This window comes from Clavelina lepadiformis, chromosome 5 (assembly GCF_947623445.1).
Source record: "Clavelina lepadiformis chromosome 5, kaClaLepa1.1, whole genome shotgun sequence".
NCBI classification, from domain to species: domain Eukaryota; kingdom Metazoa; phylum Chordata; class Ascidiacea; order Aplousobranchia; family Clavelinidae; genus Clavelina; species Clavelina lepadiformis.
Window position 1 is genome coordinate 9,978,837 of NC_135244.1, and position 21,164 is coordinate 10,000,000.

The 21,164-nt window shown below is 34.9% G+C and overlaps 3 protein-coding genes across 4 annotated transcripts in view; 2 read left to right on the forward strand and 1 right to left on the reverse strand.

Annotated features, from left to right (window-relative positions):
* Nucleotides 1–3,070: 3,070 nt before the first annotated feature.
* Nucleotides 3,071–7,597, forward strand: LOC143459266 (solute carrier family 2, facilitated glucose transporter member 10-like). The gene is made up of 2 exons (XM_076956341.1): nucleotides 3,071–3,631; nucleotides 5,198–7,597. The coding sequence occupies exon 2, from the start codon at nucleotides 5,345–5,347 to the stop codon at nucleotides 6,911–6,913; it is 1,569 nt and encodes a 522-aa protein (XP_076812456.1). The 5' UTR covers nucleotides 3,071–3,631; nucleotides 5,198–5,344; the 3' UTR covers nucleotides 6,914–7,597.
* A 69-nt stretch (nucleotides 7,598–7,666) lies between these two features.
* On the reverse strand, nucleotides 7,667–13,985 carry LOC143459265 (ubiquitin carboxyl-terminal hydrolase 1-like). The gene is made up of 10 exons (XM_076956340.1): nucleotides 13,750–13,985; nucleotides 13,332–13,470; nucleotides 12,879–13,008; nucleotides 9,977–10,097; nucleotides 9,102–9,887; nucleotides 8,924–9,022; nucleotides 8,699–8,793; nucleotides 8,514–8,625; nucleotides 8,269–8,452; nucleotides 7,667–8,157 (listed from the first exon to the last, which is right to left on the reverse strand). Exons 1-10 carry the CDS (start codon nucleotides 13,852–13,854, stop codon nucleotides 7,997–7,999), a joined length of 1,932 nt encoding a protein of 643 aa, XP_076812455.1. The 5' UTR covers nucleotides 13,855–13,985; the 3' UTR covers nucleotides 7,667–7,996.
* A 3,012-nt stretch (nucleotides 13,986–16,997) lies between these two features.
* LOC143459383 (uncharacterized) overlaps nucleotides 16,998–21,164 on the forward strand; it is a 16,130-nt gene continuing 11,963 nt past the window's right edge. For both annotated transcript variants that reach the window (XM_076956521.1, XM_076956522.1), the window contains exon 1: nucleotides 16,998–17,360. In XM_076956521.1, the coding sequence (XP_076812636.1) occupies nucleotides 17,128–17,360 (233 nt within the window). In that variant the 5' untranslated portion in view covers nucleotides 16,998–17,127. The remainder of the gene's footprint in view (nucleotides 17,361–21,164) is intronic.

The window sequence follows — 21,164 nt, forward strand, 5'->3', positions numbered from 1 at the left end:
CCTAAGATAAAAAGCCAGTTTCTCATGGTCAGACTTTTCAGAATGAAAATTTTTATTTTACACGAAAATGGGAAATAGTAATAAAATAAGTAGATCGAGAGATTTTCATGTGGGCATTCAAATTACATTGATAGAAAAAATCTGCGTATAGACTATGTAATGGAATGATTGGTTATTGTAGTTGAACTTGACTGTACCAGTCACTCCAATACAATCTTTGATTGTCTGAATGTTTATTGTCATCGATATAATGAGCCTCAAGGTCGTTGTTTGCTTAATCAATCCTAGACTCGATTGTTCAGCTAAAAGCTGATTGTCTTGTGAAGCCGACAAGCAGAGTTGTCTGACTTAACACTGAGCTTATCTTAAGTTGTACTGTTCAGTAGTTTGCACAAATTTGTTGATTGTATAAACTGGTTATATTGTTTCTTCGTTATACGATTACAAATTGACAGAACATTGGCACATCAAAAGCACTTCATTCAACAGTCGATGTAGTAGCATTTTGGCTTAGCTATATTCAACTGCATTAAATTGCTGATTGCTGATTATTCCCAGACTTGTTACTTCGTACAGATATACGCTAACAAACTTATTTTCGACAAACTGAACGCTTGCGAGAAAGGCAAAAATATTACGTCACAACAATGGTACAGGAAATGATTGTGGCTCGTGTTACTCTTTGCTAAAACGACACATAAATATTAGAATTGTAAATCCTACATAATCTGTATATTTATTTTGGTTATTATCACAATATTATCACAACTACTAACATTTTCATCAAGTGTCAATGAATTTTTAAAGTTATTGCTATAAATTCCGGTTTCTGATTAAACCAAAAGTAATAATCTTTTTATGTTAGTATTGTTGTACTTTGCGTTTGAACAAGATAGTGATGTAACCAAATTGTAACACGTGATTCTAAGGGTAAAATAATTTCAATACTGCAATATGACTTAGTAAATAGCAAGTTGTTGCCAATCCGTTTAAGTAGGATTGGTAACGTTACGTACCGAATTGGAGGATACGAAATGGGGGTATACGACATTGATGTACTGATTGGGGGTGGGGGATTACCGACAATGGGAATCCTCGCGAACGACCAGTCATAGACAATAAATGAAACTGCACCATAAAAAGGATACAAAGCCATATGCTCATTTATCAGTTAGTTTTTACTTATTTTATTTATATAGTTACGTTGTATAGTAACATTACGTGTTTAATAGTTTATTTAATTAATGTTTACGTTTTTATCATATAAACAAACCCTTTTCTTGCAAACTGATACCTTTACGTCACTGTTGATAGTTCACGTTTATTTATTACTTTTAAACAGTTCTAGCATTGAAATAACTGCTGCACCAATTGGGGGCATACGTTACTGATGCATAACGTCAATGAAGTGTCAACTTTGAGAGTTGACGTTTATTATTTCGTTTTAAACAGTCCTAGCATTAAATTAGCTGATGTACCGAATGGGGGCATGTGTTACTGATGCACAAATGATGTACAAACTATATAAATAAAATAAGCAAACACGAACTGAGTAGTACTAGTGATCACGTGGCCCAGTTTTCTCTTTCTGATACAGTTTAGTTTAATGTCTATGTGATGATTCCCCTTCTCTGTAATCCCCCCAATCGGTACACCAATAATGTATGCCCTCATTTCGTATCCCCTATTCGGTACATAACGTTGCCAATATTTTTGATCGGTTTTAGGCTAAGTTACCAGAAAAAACTTTGCTTATCTGGCGCAACATTGCCACATTGGGCTGGGATAAAGCTATAACTAATATTTATAACTTTGACTGATAGTAAAAACGAGTCTAGTATACAAGTGCACAACCAGATGATGTCACAATTTGAGTAGCTGCGGTCCATTATACAAAAGCATCCTGTGGTTGTGCACTTGTATACTAGACCCATGAAAACAGTACTAAGCAAAGTTTGAGCTTTTTTGTACTGCTATAGATCAGGCCATTGCCATTTTTTGTGCTTAATTGGGATGCATAAAATGGTAGTCTACATCTACAAAAATATAATTTTAACATATTAAGTCTAGAAATAACAACATAAAAAATTAAAATTTGTTAACAATTTTCATGTTCTTGATACTCTGGGCAAGAAGTTAAACAAATATCTTCATCTACCTGGTTACAGCTAACGTGTATATAGTGTACTCACAAAGCAAACAAACCAAAGTGTTATGGGCTAAGCTTTCTCTTTGCCCAAAATGGAAACAACTAGACACAAAACATGCCATAGATACACCAAGGCAATCTTGAATGCAGCCATGCCAGGCCACTACACATTTGTTTTTTTCTCGTTACTTTTGTCATTCAAAAATCACAAGCAATTGATGGCATTGCCCTGACCTCAACTTGCAAGACTTGAACTTAACTTACAATTATATTTTTAGTGTGAATTATTCAAAGCAGGTTTTTACAATATTTTGCTATTTTACGAACATTATAACTAGCTCTCTAGCTAAGGTCCTCTCATAGATAAAAATTCATTTTGGCTCTTTATAATTTCCGTAGACAAGCTTATAGTGGTATGCCTTAAAGATATAGTAGTTAAACAAGAGCAAATAATTTTTTCTCATACACTACTTATGCGGAACCAACCTGGGACATCATTCAGTTCACCAAGGTGTTGTTCGAATTGATTACAACTTCACCCATTTTTGCTATACTGTAGTTCTACAGTGCAAAATTAAAACAAAAAATATTTAAACATAGAGCATTTAAATTGGCATTGTGCAATTGCTTCAGGTTTATTGTATTAAACCATTCCAAAACTACTTTTGAAAAATAAAACGACACTCACCTAACGTGCCATTATACAAGGTGACATAGCGAGAAGATATCATGGCAAGTTGTTGCGATCTGGTAAGCTTTGGTCAAAGAAGACAAACAGCAACTAAGGGCAACATCTGCTAAATAATTTCGAATGCATTACAAATCTTTTTTTACCCAACCTGTGTCTCCATTTTTAAAGGGTTCAATCACACTTCACATGCATTAAATAAAACGTGACATAGGTTACTGCTATATCTGCATACTGATTACCTACTCCCATTGTGTGGAGTCTAGACTTATTAACTGGGGATTTTGCATGTATAATACTTTAAATAAGAAAATGTCGGCCCCTGAAAATTAGATTTTAATGGGTGGTTGATTATTCGTAGATTTATTAAGGATCTTCTATGGTATATGTATGCATGGAATTGTTTTAACTCAAGATTTAATTTGTATTTGAAGCAATTTTGGAATGCATTGTTTACCTTGCTTAAGCAAAACTCCACACAATCATTGCATTAACATAAATAAAATCTAAATTCAAATTTAACCATGATTTATTCTACTTTTTGCAGATTTTTTGTTCAAAGGGTCAAACCTAACTGCAATGCATTTCACTTGCCTACCATACTTATAATGCAGGCAATTTAAAAGAGTTTAGTTCGGGAATGTTCAAAATACGGCCCGGAACCTGTTTTTTATTGGCCCAAGACCATCACACGTAACTAGGATTAGTTAGGATATCAATAACATTTACTATCCGGATAATGGATACATCCGGATATTTCTGTTTCAGCTTACCGGTTAACCAGACAATAAACGGTAAGCACAAAGCAGCCGTTTTATCCTAACTTCTAGTAAAACATAATGTGTCGATTGTAAAAATGTTTAAGTGTGACATAGCTTTTACATATACATGTATGTTACCTCGTATATTTTGTCCAAAATTTCACAAATTCTTAATGTTTATTGGTATCTTTGGTATTTTATAATTTATTTTTTAATTTAGTGAATTCATAAGCATGCAATTGATCTCAAACAGCTTTCTGTAGAATTCCAATCCTCACTTTGCAATACATCTCTTAAAGTGTTAATTCCTAGAGGATAACTTATAATTCTTCTTAAGCATTTCAATTGATTTGTGTATTGTTGGTGACATAATAGAATAAATTCTTTCAACATTTAACGTTTTAAAGAGAATAGAGGACAAAGAGATGTCAATTAAGCTTTTAAGTAAGTTCAACATGGAGTCAAACGCCACTTTTGTTCTGCTAGACTGCCTATTTCTGAAAACACAAGAGTTCAAAATTTGCTAAAAAGGTATAAAAACGCACTAATAGTATTATGCATTTGTTATCTGGTTAACCGATATTCGGATAGTTTAACCCTAAGCGTAACTTCATACCAAAGATTAGGTATTTCTAAAAGTGACACATTTCTAGAAATTCTTCTTGTTACGCCGCGCCCCCGCTGTGAAAAGAGAACGAAAAAGAATAGTTAGTCAAGTTATTGGTGCGTAAATGAGTAATACGCTTCAATGCGGAGAGAGAGCAAAATTATATAAATATCACAATATCTCAAAAATTACAAAATCCAACTTTATCAAACAAACATGGACAGATAGCTGAACATTTTTTATGAAAAGTCACCAAATTTTAATTTTCTACAGCAAACAATGCAACGGTACGCCACGTTTTGCTATGACTGTGTGCGGGAGAAGCAACAGTCGATTCGATCAACTGTCGCTTTGATCAGCTGTCGGTTCGATAAAGTGTCGTTTGATCAACTGTCGGTTCGATAAAGTGTCGTTCGATCAACTGTCGGTTCGATAAAGTGTCGTTCGATCAACTGTCGTTTCGATCAGGTGTCGTTTCGATCAGCTGTCGTTCGATTAAGTGTCTTTCGATAAACTGTCGTTCGATTAAGTGTCGTTCGATAAAGTGTCTTTCGATCAGGTGTCGCGTCACGTTACCAGATAGTGGCACTGGTTAACTTTTTAGCACATGGCCCTCAGTGAAAAAGTTTGGACACCCCTGGTTTAGTGGACCAAAAGGAAGTTACTCTTTCACAGAAATTTTGTTATGCTACCCATTATTATTGAAGATGTTGGCTTGCAAAAAGCATACATGTAAAAAGTTTGCAGTAGTTTTTAGAGTAATGTTGGTAGTAACTGTTTGTTATGGTTATATATGTCATAATAATAAAATAGTTTGCATTTTATACGAACACAAACGCTTTTTGCAGTAAAAATGCCAGTAATAATCTAACAAAAATTATGCTGTTTTATAGTTATCTTTTTTTTATCAATTTTGTTAACTTGCTAGTCAAAAACATTGTTCATAGTGGCAAGCTGTAGACTAAAGTGTTCTGTTGCTGATTTGTATGCAGATGCATTCTTCCATCAGCTGATTTGGTGTTGATACCAGTAAGTTAGGGCCATTTCTATTATGGAAGATGTGTTAAACAGGTTTTAAAAGAGGGTTATATCCTGTACTGACTCAGTATATATACGCACCTGACCAGTTCAATTTTAAGATGGCCGAGACTTTGATGCCTAAGAAGATCAAGTTCCTCACTGGATTGTTGGCTACAGGTGGAGGAATTTTGTTTGGCTATGACATAGGCATTATAGCAGGAGCCCTGAAGCAGTTAAAGTTGCATTTCTCTCTTTCATGCACAATGGAAGAAATGATAGTAAGCTCTATGTTGCTTGGTGCGCTGTTTGGATCAATTTTTGGTGGATACTTTATTGATAAATGTGGAAGGAAACCATCAATTATAGCATCAAGTATCCTTTATTTGGCTGGAGCATTATTTTTAGCTCTTGCGCAAAACTATGTTACCTTAATAATCGGAAGAGTGATGCTGGGTTTTGCTATGTCACTGGCAGCTGCATCCGAATGTGTTTATGTGTCCGAGCTAGCTCCAGCAAATATCAGGGGTTCCTTAGTTTCGTTAAATGAGTTTGGTATTACAATTGGAATTCTATTGTCATATTTTATGAATGTAGCCTTTTCCAATGACTTATTTAATGGTTGGAGATTTATGTTTGGTCTTTCAAGCATTGGGGCCTTTGTTGTGATTTTTCTGATTTTGTACTTGCCACCTAGCCCAAGATATCTGCTTATGAAAGGACAAGCTGATGCTGCCAAACAAACATTACGTGCTACTAGAATTCATCAGACAGAACAAGAAGAGAGAATGATTGATCAAGAATTTTCACGCCTTGAAAGTCAATTTGCATCAGCTCCAGCTTTGAAGTGTGCAGATTTATTGGGCAAAAGAGTTCGTTATCCAGCCTGCATCGGGGCATTGTTGGTTATTTTGCAACAAAGTACAGGAGAACCAAATGTCTTATTTTATGCCAACACTATCTTGAGCAACATGGGATTTCGCTCGGATGTTGCTGCTTCTTTAGGAGCAGTTGGACTTGGTGTTGCAAAAGTACTTGCGACTATAGTGTGCTTTCTGCTGGTTGACAAGTGGGGTAGAAGGACCTTTCTTTTAGCTGGGTCTGTTGCAATGGCCATAACAATACTCGGTTTGGCCCTGTTAACGTTAAACAGCAATTTAGAAAACACTTCCATTTGCACTGATGATCATCCCAATAACACAGTTGCTTTTAACACATCGTCATCAAATGCTAAATCAAGTGACCCTACCAGCCCACCTTTAAGATATTTTGCTTTAATCTTGTTAATGATATTTATAGCAGCATATTCTATGAGTTTTGGTCCTGTATCCTGGATAGTTTTGAGCGAAATATTTCCAATGCAATTACGTGGAAGGCTGTTTTCATTTACCACCAGTTTGAATTGGGCTTCCAATTTAGTAGTTTCTTCAACATTTCTGGGGTTTATGAAACAGACTGGTGGACTAACTTGGCCTTTTTTGGTAAATGCTTTCTTATGCATTGTTTCCGTTATCTTTATCTATTTCGTAGTTCCCGAGACCCGAGGCAAAACACTTGAAGGCATTTCTGCTTTGTGGGACAATGGCTTGCAATATAAAGAAAAATTATGCTGCTGTTGTAAATCAAAGAATGACATTCATCGAACACATCTCATTTCAGCAAGTGACAGCACTGATCTTGATAGATTTTGATTTTTCATGACTTGCACAAACTATTGCTAGATTTTTATGTAATAAATTTTATCCATCTTTACCTGACACATTTTTAAAAACTACTCCTACCTAGTGCCTATTGTTGTTGACAATCACTGATTTTGTTTTTACCTTCTGTATTTACTGCTTCATGTATATGCATAATAATTGAAGTCTGCTGTTTGTGATAGCCAGTGTTTAAATTTAATTGTCCTCTTTATTTCAAAGTTAGTCTGAAATATCATTCATCATGCCATGCAATAAGTTGTCCGCATCTGTTTTTAGAGCATGTTAATAGGTCTCTAAGTTTGTTGTTAACGAAATTTGAGTGTAGTGGCCAGGTTCAGTTCTTATTTTCCAATAATTCAAGCTTCCGATGCTGTGAACTCAAAGTAATTTAATGAGTATTTTGAGTTAATGATCTTCCACCGCATATTTTCCAAGAATAGTCCAATATAAACATGCGCAATAAGTGTAAAATTTTTGTCTTTGTGTTATTGTACATCGTATGTTAGTGTCAGTTCTGCCTTTGATTTTTCATATATTGCATTTTTTCATTGCTTTCTCAGTGTCTTGCAATTGCATGATGTATCATACTGTATTTTTTGGTTACCATTTCATACTTTGGTTAATTTCGAGCATTTCCTATAAAAGGGTGTGTAGTAAAATGAAATTCAAAATTTGGATGATAGGATGAATTTGGATGATGATGCATTTATAGTAACAGAAAGGTTGAAATGATAAACACAATCCTTTGAGGTAATTTCTTATGCTGCTGTGCCAGGTGTATTATTATGAAGTAAAAAAGCTCAAATCCAGCAGTAAATCACATGTACGGATATTTTGTGATATGTGTAAATGATTAATACCAGACATGCCTACAGTACGAAATTAGAATTTTTTACAATTACTACATAAAATTGATTAAAACCAAAAACAAGCTTGTACATTTACAACAACACTTACGAAACAGTCTTAACTAATAGCCATTTCTTGATTCAAAATATATAAATCATGGAAGTAGTGTGCTAAAGACAGCAAAACAGAGTATCAGTATTAACTAAAGGTAAATTAAGTAATAAATCAACAGGCAGATTCGACACGATTGTAAAATAGCATGTATGGTGATCTGGCGTGAAGTTCGAAATCTCCATCAAGCAATGCTGCATTAACTTGATCTTCAGATAACATACGACAGTGTTCATCATCTAACTCCAACCATTTTCCCTCATATTTTACTAAATCTGCAGACATACGAAAACATAATTGAGAAGTTGCTGTCCAAAAACAAGGATGGAAGGTAGCGGTTTAAAAATGAATTGGAAACAAAAACAACTTTCTGGTAAAAATAGTACCTGCATAATTATTTCTCTTGCACTTAACGTATGACAAGTAATGACCCCCAGTGATTGTTGTGCCACTGTGTACAACGATACCGAACAGTTCATACTTTAAATCTTTCTCAATGCAGTTGGTGCAGCACCATTCCCTAAATTGCATTGTTTTGGGAATTTGAAATGGACTATTTATCTTGGTCACCTGCAACAATAATGTTGTTAAAATTACTTAAAGTTTGTTATCTATGTCTTCTGACACTTACAGATGTGGTAAAATCCAGTGAGGTTCCATTTGTTGTTGAGAATCGCTTCAAGTGGAATGCAAGAATAGGCGGTAATCGTTTAAAGCGAATTCTTCTTTCTCCTTCAGAAAGTCTACGTGTGCAGTTTAAAAAACGCTTTGTATCGAGGAGATAACGCACTTTAATTTGAAATATAGCTCACATACCTGGAGCAGAAATCACAAAAATATTTATTTTCTCCATCCATGGTTTCTGTGGCAGTGAATTCTGATAAGGCCCAGGACAAGCTACACTTCTGATCCTGCAATAAAGATAATAACAATACACCATCAAAATTTACCAATTACAAAATTAGCTGTTGACTATTTTAATGAGTAAGAAAAAACTAATGCGAAGTTGTGTGAATCATCAAATGTCACAATCCACTGCACCTCACTACAAACAGAATTTTCCATCAAATCTTGTTTCATAAACCCACTTAGTTGATCACGAGTTCCTAGCGAGGATTCTTTCACAGGCAAACTTATGTCCTTAAAACAAAATAAAGAATAGATTTTAATGAAGGATTGTTCATATCAGGTCTTGAGTGTTCAACAAATTCTACCCTACCTGGAATTTTTCGTCTCTTTTGACCTCGTTTTCACACTCCATGCATCTGGTTGTTGAGAGGAGTTCACCCTGAAAAAGCTGTTCTATGAAGTTTCCAGTACAACTTTGTTGTCCTGATGTACTGGTCTCATCTTCGTTTGATTGGCACATATTGTGGAAAACTGAACTACTGGAATTGAACTTCATTTGTTGCTTCGAGGGTTGGTTATCTGAAGTTGAATTCGATGGTTCATTTTTCAGTGATGGCTGCACATTTTGGACAGTTTTGCTTTCTTCGTGTATAGCATTAGTCTTTTTAGACATAAGAGAACTGAACATAGCTGGCATTGTTTTATGACTGGAACTTTTTAAGAAACCAACCCGAGATCTCTTCGCTGGAGGTATTTTGCAATCAGTGCTGCTTTCATCGTCTTTGCCTAGTTTGACAATAAATTGCTTCTGGTTACTGTTTGTTGCTGAGAGTTTTTGGGAGTCTTTATTTAGAACTTTACGCTTTCTTTTGATTCTATCAAAGCATCCAGAAGGAGATGACATAGAAGTTTCCTTATGAGGTGATGACAATGTGTTTTCTTCATCACCGATAGTATTGCCTTCATTATGGTTATGTCTCCCTTTTCTACAGGATTTACGGGGTTTTGGTTGAGGAACAGCTGGTTGTTTCTTGAGAAGTGGCTCTGTTGTAACATCAACTTTTTTGTTCTCTGCAGCAGTTAACACCTGACTCGGGATCAGTCTTCTGCCTCCTAACATCTTGTGAGTTATCTTTTGTGCACCTTGTGGAAATGCCTAAAAACAAACTTCTGGTTGAAGGCATAAATGTAGGCCATTGGTTGAAGAACACAATAAAAAGCCAGTGTATTGTATAACAAAATGACCTTAGCATTATCTTCTTTTGCACAAAAAGCGGACAATGCTGATTTGCATACATTGAGTATACAATGAAAACACTCCTGGGCATCTTGCTGTGTGTATGGCTCAAATATAGGATAAACATCCCTGCAAATATAATCCTGGTTGGTATTAAATCCATCAGCATTCGTTGTGGCATACTGGCAGTTAAAAACATTAAACAGGAAAAAAGGGTATAGTCAGTTGGGGCAAAAAAAAACATAGGGGTACTTGGGGAAAAAAGGACAACTCCCCCTAAGAATGATTTTTTTGAAAAAGCTTTGCATGGTTAGAAACATCATTTATTTGCATAGTTTTTTAACATACAATACAGGTCTAGAGGTAAGTACTCTTCAGGAACTATGCAAATCACTAAATTGACCCAAAAACGGTCCAAAAAAACTTTTTTTGCTCTTTACTAAACTTTTTGTGGATCGAAAACGATGGTTGACAATCACAATCTTTTTATGTGTATCTACATGATATTTTAGTATGATTGTACTCCAGTACTTCAATTTTGATTGCTGTTAACCTTTCATTCTATTCTATGTTATCTTTTTTTACCCCAAAACTACACAATGTGTTGGGGCAAATAAAGACAGTTGTTTTTATTTTCCCTGTGCTTGTTTTTTTTTACCCCATCTTTAATAACTTTCATTTTAAAACGATTTTGCTTGCTATAAGGAATTAAACTAGCATTTTAATGTTTTACTTGCATTGTCTCAGTTTCCTGATCTGTAGTAAATACATTAATCCTAATGTACTGATGATTCATTTGAAATTAAGTTAAGCGAGTGAAGTTAAGCGTGAAGTTTCACTCTCCAATCATTTTGTGTTGTTCTTTGTAGTTAATTGAATTATGTACCATTCCACTTTGTTGAACTCCTGCCAAATAGTCATTCAAAAGCTTAACCTTCTTGTAAGCATTTACCAGTTTCAGAAGTCTCTGTTCAGTGTTAGTTTAACCAGTCCTGGTAGCATTGTGTTTCTCCAAAAGATGAAGAAGGCAATCCAATTTTGGAAAAGACCAGTCCACAGGAAACTGAATGGTCAAGTAATGTGGAAGAAATGCCATCCACCTCATCAATCTGCAACATTTAAGCTGTTTCCACACCATCGACGAGCACCACAGTACAATCACGGATCAGAACAACAAAGGACATCATCAATGAGTTGCAACTTCACGCTCCCGAAGGGATGAAGTATGAAATATGGCTTGTGTCAAAAGATGAATCGGTTTCGATAGAAAGTGTGTTAAAATCAAGGGGACGACAAACAAATGACAAGAAGAAAAAAAGAAAAAGAGTGAAGATGAATGGAAGCATTTTAACAAATGAAGAATTTAACGAGCAAGTTGAAAACTTTGAAGCAAATGGAACAATTGCAAAAAAGAGAAAAGCTGGGAGAAGGAAAAGGAACGCAGACGAAGATGAAGAAATAAATTCACTGGACCTGGAGGAGGAGGAAGAAATAGAAAGAAGGATGGAGCGAGAAATTCAAAGACAAATGGATGAAGACATGAGGAGAGTAGATACAGAGGATGAGATGGTAGAAGAGTCTGACGATGAATCTGAAGAAATGAATGACGAAACAAGAGAAGACACAGTTGTTAGAATGGAAGATGTAGAGGAAGAGAGAAGAGATGTAACTGAAGAAAGTGTAAATGAACAGAAGAAAGAAAAGAGAACAATTAAATTGGAAATAAACAAAAAGCAAGTTGGAAAGTACTTTGCAGTGTTTTGGGAGAAACCAAAAACACATTATTGGGGAAAACTTCTGAAGGTCTTCAGAGACGAGGTTGATGGAAAAATTGAGCAAGCTGAATTTAAGTTTTGGGACTAGAAATCAACTTCAGAAGATGCAGTGTATTGGGACTGGCCAACAAAGAAAGACATAGATATAGTCAACGTTGAAAATTGTTTTTGGGGTCCTTCAACCGCAGTGTTAACTTCTGTCGGATGTGCAAAATCATATTTTGGTTTTGCCGAAGAAGAGGAAGTGAAAGAAAAATTTGTGTTCCTAAGCAATTATGGACTTCATAATGCATAAACTTCTTTGTTTGTTTGAACAAGATGTTACAGTTTCATCCTCATCTGTATATATTGCTATTTCTTCTGCTTTGTGTTGCTTTTAATAAACAAAATTTGCTGTCGAAATTGATTGTTTTTTTTTACCCAGTGCATGGTTTTTATTGCCCCAAACACTGGGGGAAAAAAAACAACACAAAATATTCGATAAAAATAAAAAGAATAAACATAATGCTCCAATTTTTTGGATACATCAATGGAATATTAACATTGATCAATAGAGGGTAAAACTTGACTTTTTGGCCCATTTTTTAGCGAGAAAATCAAAAGTTTGTCAATTTTGCATTTTTTTGCCCCACTTGACTATATGTAGTATTTTTGAAAATGTTCTTTTTGATCAAACACTTTCAGCAGATTAGACACAATCATTTTAAAGCAGTTTTTGGTCACACAATTAAACAAATGCTATGTATTACACTTAACAGAATTTAGTTTTGCCACACCATAATATTGTGAAATGTCCCAGCACCACTAGGTTGGCCAACTAATTCAAAATTTTTCAGAATTTCTTACCATACTAACTAGTCAAAATTATTTTTAAGAATCCACTTTTGCTTCAAGAACAAAAAAATGCTTAATAATCTTTATATGGTAGCCATGTTGCAAGATTGTAAATAAACCGATGTGGGCAAAATATTTTAATTAAATGATAAAGGTCATTATGAAATTTATAACTTGTTACTGTTACTTAAGGCCTGTACCCCCCTACAAGTTTCATTTAATTAATTAGTTACAAACAAGTTGAAAAAACACAAAACTGCATAACATGGTAGGCCTACTTCTAGATAAAGACAAAAAATACCTTAAAGAATTGACGAGCAATTCTGGACAAATGGCAGAAATTTCAATAAGTTCCTGTTCATGAAAACTTTGTTGTTGTTGTTGAAGTTTTCTTTGATTTTCACTGATATTGTGGAATAGTGCATTTAATTCTAAATAACACATATTTATACATATCATATAAACCAATTAGCAAAGTACTTGCCCAATCCAAAATACTATTACAAGACACAGTTTAATTTTGTAGCATACACCGAGGTAACATACTTTGAAAATATAAACATGAATATCAGTACAGTAGTTTGTTATAGCCATTAGCTATAGAAAAAGCCATTTTTGTCATAAATGTTACTGTGGGTTTGCAAATTCTTATTGTGGGTGCTACAAAACATTTATTTCTTGTGAAGGAAGCCTTAAGCCAAAAAAGGTTGGGAACCATTGCAGAGTGCACTAAAATACTAAGCTGTATACCAACCTTTCATTAATTTAATACTTCTTTCCAAATCAGTTTTAAGGCATACATTATTATAGTTCCTTGTTTTCTGTTGCTCTTGTTGCAAACAGTCAATCGATTTCAGTAGCTCCAAGCCAAACTCAGGGCAATGGTATAAAATCTAAAATAATACGTTTTGTTGATAACACAGAAAAGATGGACTGGCACAATAAAATTTTGTGTCTGGTGCAGAAATGAACAGCCAAGCGGTGCATTTGTATATATGCTAGGCCATTACCAGCCAAATTGTGATATCAATTGGTTGTGCACTTTTACACTACACCCATATTTTTTTATTAATTTTGTGTACATTCATAGGCGTCAAATGTTTACTGAGCCGTATTATTACATAATATAGCCTAAGATACTTTAGTCAGATTGAGAACAAAAATGAAATTACCTGTAAAATGCTGTTTAAATAGCATGTATTTCCCATATTTCGAAGTCCAATAAATGGAATAAAAACTTTCTTTTCACTAACATCTTCTTTTACATCAAACCGCATATTTTAAAGTATATATACAAATTTCAGTGTTGGCTGCATTAATACAGAATAATAGATGCAATGAAAGCATAGGCTAGTGTAAAGTGAGATAAATTGACATGGTAACCTATGTAAGACTGCGAAAAGAAGTTAATAAAAATTACCACAAAATAATGTGGTCTGTCTGAAGAACAAAACAACAGAACTAAGTAACAGAAAGAATGGCAACTAGCGCAAAAATTTAAATTTCCATCGGAAAAGTAGCATTCAGACATGCGTTCACTCACAATTATGACAAAAGTAAGTGAACTTTGACTTCATGTTGGGTGAGATTGGGATCCAAGTTAGTGCATTTAACGTGATACCAGCCGTCGCAATCATCGCATTCTACACCTCACGTGCAACTCAAAGGATTTTACAGAAACTTGAAATGTTAACAGAGAAGGTCTTTAAAATGTTGCAGACCAATTTCATTTAAAGTATACAAAACTTAAAATTTGATTAGCGAATAGCTATAGTCTATATAATGATGGTGAGTCGTTGGCAGTAAGTTTCTTTGTAACGTTTACTGTGTAGGCCTAGGCCGAGATAATTAGATTAAAGAAAACTGAAGGCAAGATTTTATCTGCTTTTCGTGAGTTAAGTATGAAGCCTATAAGGGTATACATACAAGATGAAACTGGGTCTACCCTAACTTAGGTTAACTTGCCTTGCATGCATGAACTTGCATAGCCTTGGGTTCCTAAGGCTATGCATGCTCTACGTCAAACACAACTTGTCAGTCAGATTTCTACAAAACTGGCGGGAGTTTTGTCTTTTTGTTAAGTTTTAACTTTGTTTTTTGGCTGCCACTACTTCACCTGAATCAAACTAACAGAAACTTGCTGGCAAACAATATCAGCTAGCTTGATATAAATCTTTAAAACTTAAAAAAAACATGATACCAACATTAAATCATTATTTCAAAATAACCGTAACATTCAAATGCATTACACAAATATGACAAAAATTATAAAAAATAAATTAATTTAAAGACTATACAGATTTCTGACGACTAACACTCTACAGGTTGAATATGGTTGTAATTTTTAAATTACGACAAAATTACCTCATTGTTCCCCAATTTTAAAGTTTTTTTAGCATTGCATGACGTTAATACACTTATTAAGGATCAAATATACCTAGTTTGACGTTGGGTAAAATGTAATAAAAACCACTGATGTACAGCATTGAAACAATTTTCATTCATCAGTTGCTTAAACACACACCACCAGCTTGTCTGCTTAATTTTTGATTTTTCAACTTATGTTTAAAGGATTTAACTAAGTAGGGCTATAGGTTTAGTGGCCGTCCTAGTTGTTACCACCAAATATTAACGTTATTTCTCTTGAGTACGTTTTAAGCCTTTTCGGCTTTTTCACTTTTTCCTGTTCATTGGAAGGTGTTACTAAAAAACTGGCTACATTTTTCGTCCCCACAGCGTTTTTGACAAAAAAATAAAATGATTGATCGTTCAACACCCAGTAGACACCGTTTTCCGGTACAAAATTTTAAAAAATCAACATTTTCAAAATCTTTATAATTTTTTTTCTAAATTACATTATCATTGGCCAATTTTAGAAATATTTTGACCATTGCATGAAGTGAGGACAGTTGTTAAGTGTCAAAAACAACTAGTTTATCGTTACGTTAAATTCGTTTGATATCCAAGGCGGCCCGCAGTCGACATTCAACCTATAGGGTGTTACTTGTCAGAAAATCTATATAGCCTTTAAACTAATTGATTTTTATAATATTTGTTATTTATGTGTAATGCATTTGAACCTTACAGTTATCTTACAAAAAGTTTGGCCTACTTAATTCTGCTAGAAAGTTTCTGCGTGAAAAAAAATCGTGCGTTTGAACGTATAAGTTTCACAGTTTCTTGTTAACTTAACTTAAATATTATAACATAGTAACCTGAACCTAACCTAATTCTAATTTTAATATAAATATAAATCTAATAGAACCTTAAATAACTAAACGTTTTGTATAACCTTTCTTCTAACCTATCGAATTATGTACCTCTCTCAACTTGATGCGTGACATACATACGGTGGAATAGTCACTCTCTTTGTCTTTAGGTCAATCATTATGATTCTTTTTGAGAACAGTTTTTTTTTTGCATGTCCTTTAGCATACGAGAATACTACGGTTTTGGTCTGTGCGCCACTGTGTGTTGTTTGTTGTGGCACATTTTTAAGGTTAAAGTTGGCGCGTGAGTTTCATTGTCAAATATTTCTTTGTTCAAAGCAATATACGATCCAGTACTAGTGAAACCCACTATCATTGTTTTTGTAAATTCTAAATCTAAGTAATTCATTTTAGGTAATTTTAAAGAAATAAACTGTCAAACATTTTTATGGCGCATTTGTGTTGTTTCCCACTTTTCCCAGCTTCTGGTTGCGCATTGCATTTGCACCAATTCAGCAGCAAACTGGAAAGATTGTAAGATGAGAGACAGTTTGCTTTTGAGGTATTTTTTAGCCCAGAATTGCCGTTTTGCTCTATATTCTATGTATTACGTTGGCGTGGCACAAATTTTGGTATTATATTTATTGGCGCACTGAAAGCAAACTTTCCAGTAACCAGTAGGGGCTCAGCGCCTTCTCCGTTTCTGGCGGTTGGAGTAAGCCATTTCATCCCAATTCACTTTTGTTTGTGCAGCATGCTTGCTGCTTGATTGGTCACATTGTACAGCAAGCATTGCTTTTTGTATTTTACGACGTGTTAGTTCAGATATGTATATTTACATCTAATATATATGTAAATATACGTATCTGAACATATCATTTACATTTAATAATACCGGTTTACATCTTGCCATCTATACCGGTATTACGGTAGCCTAAATTAGGGTCTAGTGCAGAGGTACGTTTTTTTATTTCCAGCTTTGTTTAAAGTAATTTTGTTACATGCTACAATTCTAAAAATGTTAGACGCCACGTCAAAAACGAAAAAGTTGAGCTGGCTTTACCTTGGTGAAGTACACAACCCCAGCATGCATTTATATTATACTAGACCCCAGCTACTCAAATTGTGACGTCAGTTGTGCACTTATGCATTAGATCCCTAATTTGCCTAATAGGCTATTAGATGAGATTTTCGTATTACAGTATAAGCTTTGCTTTTCATGGCATGAAGTTTTATGTTTTGGAGGTGCCCCTTATAGAACCAGATAAGTATAAAAATTGCTTGTGAGGTAATGTTTTCTAACTGAGGAGAAAATTTATATGCTGCTATGCTTCATTGATAATGGATGAGTTACAACACAAGTATGCCGAATCCACTGATCTTTCACATAAAAATGAAGTTGATCAAGTGACTGGTGACAATGATGAGATATCCCTTCAAGCAGCTGAAGCAACTCACAGTGTTAAAAATAATGCGGAACGAAAAGAAACTTGGCAAGTTTTCCACTCAGAAGATATGCAGTATGAACTGGATTGTGGGAAACGAATTTTAAGTGAAATAATACGTCAAAATAAGTGCGTTAAACTTATTTTAGTAATGATTATTTATGGTATAGTATAAGTTCTTGCTTAAAATTTACATGTATACCAGTATAGACTACTTAGATATTATTTAACAATATGAACTATTACTGGTCAGACAAGACAGTGTACCATATGTACATTACATATGTACTTTTGTACGCTATCTTGGTAACAAATAGGTTTACTTCACTTTTTAATAAAGATCAAAACACTCAATGGTCAAAAGCACCATTAAACATGCAAAAAAATGCACTAAACAGCTCATAAAAAACATACATACATGTGACTACATAGGCGCTGACTTGAAGAGTTTCAAGTTGGCCATGCCACCCTACGATCGCTGCTACAGGGTGATGGTCAACCCATTCCTCACGTGAGTAAAAGTGCTCTTTGCCACAGGACAACATAAAGCAAAGCTCAAAACAGTACACCGATTTTACCACAAACAAATCTTGTGTAGCATTGGGTAAACTGCTTTCCTGTGAGGACCAGGCAACAGATGACTACCAGTATTTAATTAGGCCCGACCACATAATTTTTGGCTAGGATTGAATATCTTTGTTGGTGTTAGGCAGGCGATTGTGTCAAATGTGCATTGCTTCTTCTGGAATAACTTTTATACTATTTTCGTGTTCACTACAAGCTTTTCATTAAGAAATTTTTATGATTCAATCTTCAAAATTTAGTACTAAGTAAACAACAGCAGTGATTGTCACATGAAAAAAAAACATACCATAATACTATTGTTTTGTAAAAAATAGGTTTCTAAAGACTTCTGCAGAGTTTCAAGCCGCAAGGCACGCGAAAGCAACTGAAATTATGTCACATGCAAGCTTGATCTAAAGTAACCTAAACTCGACTTGTACGATAAACAGTGCTCAAGGTCATTATTCTGTCTCTAGTCACTGCGACCGTTTCAATACGGTAGTGTCCTATACCAAAAGATTAACATAGAATGTTATTGTTTAATTTAATTATGATTCATAAAGTTGTGAACTGGTCGCTTGGTTGAGTTTTCGACCTTATTGAATGATCGTTTTTAGTATAAACAATACTTTCGCAAGCTGCGATTAGACTTCCTGTCACACAATGCTTCTATGTGTTCCATTGTCATATTGCTAAAGAATTCGTGAAAAGTGACATACACAATGCAACGCGTAATGGAAATGGAAGGCCAAATGCTGGTGAGCCATATGTGTAAAAATTTATCCGACTTGGGTGATGTTACTGTGCAGCTCTACATTTTGCAACTGTGCCAAATTAATACGTCATTAAAAGTGAAGTAAATACAGTAGAATTTGCCTAAGTTACCACCTTAAGGGAAACAAAAAAAAAATCGACTTTAGCAAACTGACGACTTAGGCAAACAACACAAAATCACTCTTTTTTCTTGCACTTTTTGGTGTACAGTACTACATTTGAATTAAAAACTCCGTAAATTGTTTTTGGTTAAAAGTTAATGCTTGTCGAGATACAGTATTAAGATTTTAATTTTTCACATAGAATAGTGTCCTGGCCTCAATCCACTTACCAGGCACTACCTAACCACTAACAGCCCTAGGCTGTCACAATCGTAACTTGTTTGATGGTTTTCGGAAGACAGAAAACAACTTTGCACTTGATAGCAAAAGCAAAACTGCACTATAAAAACATTGCCTATGCACTATAGCTAGTTTCATTCTTATCAATATTCTGTACTCTCCAGCTAGGCTGCTTCATCTGACTGTAGCATGGCTACCTGAAGTAAAAGAACAACTGATAAAAACAGTCTAAAATGACAAGGTTTCTTGGTCCTTCATAAATGTACATTGTGACGTACAATAAGGTTGCGTTACGTTAACAAGGATTACAAACAGCTGGGCTGTTCAGCTGTAGTGTAGTCATAGCAGATTAAGTTTGCCATGTAATCATGTTGACAAAGTGTTTTGAAGGTCTGACTACTTATACAAATTATTCTGGTAATAGTAGCAAGAATGATGGCAAGTTAGGCAAAGACAATTTAGCCAAACTTGATACTACAGAAAACAATAGGGTAGGCTTTACGCCGAGTCCAAGCAATAGGCGAACTGACGACTTAGTCGAAGTCCAGTTCTACATTTAAGCAGTGGAAAACAGTTTGTCTTGTATAAAAATGTACATGATGTAAAACTGACGGCACAATAAAAGCAACGTATGGTTGCTAATACCTTGGGTTAACCTTGAAAACATACTTAAACGCCAAGATCGTTGAAAGATCTCATAATCCCGAAAATAGGCAACAACAACTTGAAAACTGAATGAAAATGTGTTCATCATGAAGTTTTCTGAATATTCGGCTATTAACATTTGCAAGGTGTAAAATCTGCTCATCTCGTGTGCTCAAGAAGAGTGATTAATCGCTTACTCCAAACGATCGAGGTGATCGCCCGCTTCAACAGCCACGCCAGAAAAAGATGACAGTTATGTTCATTAAAGCTACAAAACGCAATTAGTAGAAAGCAAGTGAACAATCACGCTGAAACTCAGCTCGAAAGTTTCTTCGCGTTGACAACAGTTGTTTGCCATGCCGCCACTACTCTGTGCAAAAATAAAAGTCAGCGCTTATGATCATACATATACACTTAATTTCTTGTTAAACAAAACCAGTCATTTCAATCCGGTCTTTTCAATCCAACTTTTATATTTAAGCTTTTGCTGCATATGTTTTGGATGGGATTGTGTTTAATTTAGCTGCTACCATTGATGTGTAGTGGCATACAATTTGACTTGCTTAATTATATGTAATTAAGGCACAATACTCAGTTTGGATGGTTCAAGCAATTGTGCCAACTTGCATTCTTGGTTATAATTAGTTATTGATTGTTCGTTAATATGACTCTGTTGATATGCGTGTTCACTAGTTGAGTTGATATGCGTGTTCACTAGTAGGCTAGTTGAGCAATGAGCCACTAGCTGGCAGTGTGTTTCTTAAAACAGTTCTAAGGTAGTCTAAGCCATAAAGCATACAACTGCCTTTTTTAAAAGTCATAAGCATTAAGTATAATGGCACTGCTTTTATTCTGAGAGCATTTCTAACATAAAGAGTTATTTTTACAGATGAACACACACATGCATGAGGCAAACATCACCTCGTAAACCAGGGGTCGGCAACCTTTTGCTAGTCACGGGCCAAATGTCGAGTGTACAACTCTTTGGCGGGCCGGAATTTTTATTAATACTATAATTCACATTCACTTCAGTATATTACGCTACATTGCTGCAATCTCAATCATACCAATCACAAAAGGCGCAAAATATATGTATTCACACTTCAACAACACAGCATTAATGTGACACTTCATGCTGCTTGCTTTGTGAAAGTTTTTCAACATCTAGTGACAAGTCAGATGAAGCAAGAACCAGAACATTTTCTAAATGGGCGTCGGAAATGCGTGATCTTAGCTTGCTCTTCGTGAATTTCATTGTTGAAAACATTTGTTCACATGTGTACGTGCAACCAAACATTGATGCCATTTTTTTGCATTGTTGGTCAAGCTGGGATAAAGACCACTTTCAAGAAGGTACTTTTTGTAAAAGTCAAGCAGCGATATGCCCATTGTATGAAATTTTGCCTTCAATTCGTCACTCTTTGTATCTATAACGACTAGTATAGTCTACAGACAATCTCGTACTTAGTACGAGATACTAGTCTACCGCCTTCGCACCAGTTTTATGGCATAACAATAGACTACTACGACGTACTTATGACGTAACAATACCTCAATTTTTTCAAAAAGTGATTGATAACACTGCAGTATGAAACTCAATAAGAAACGG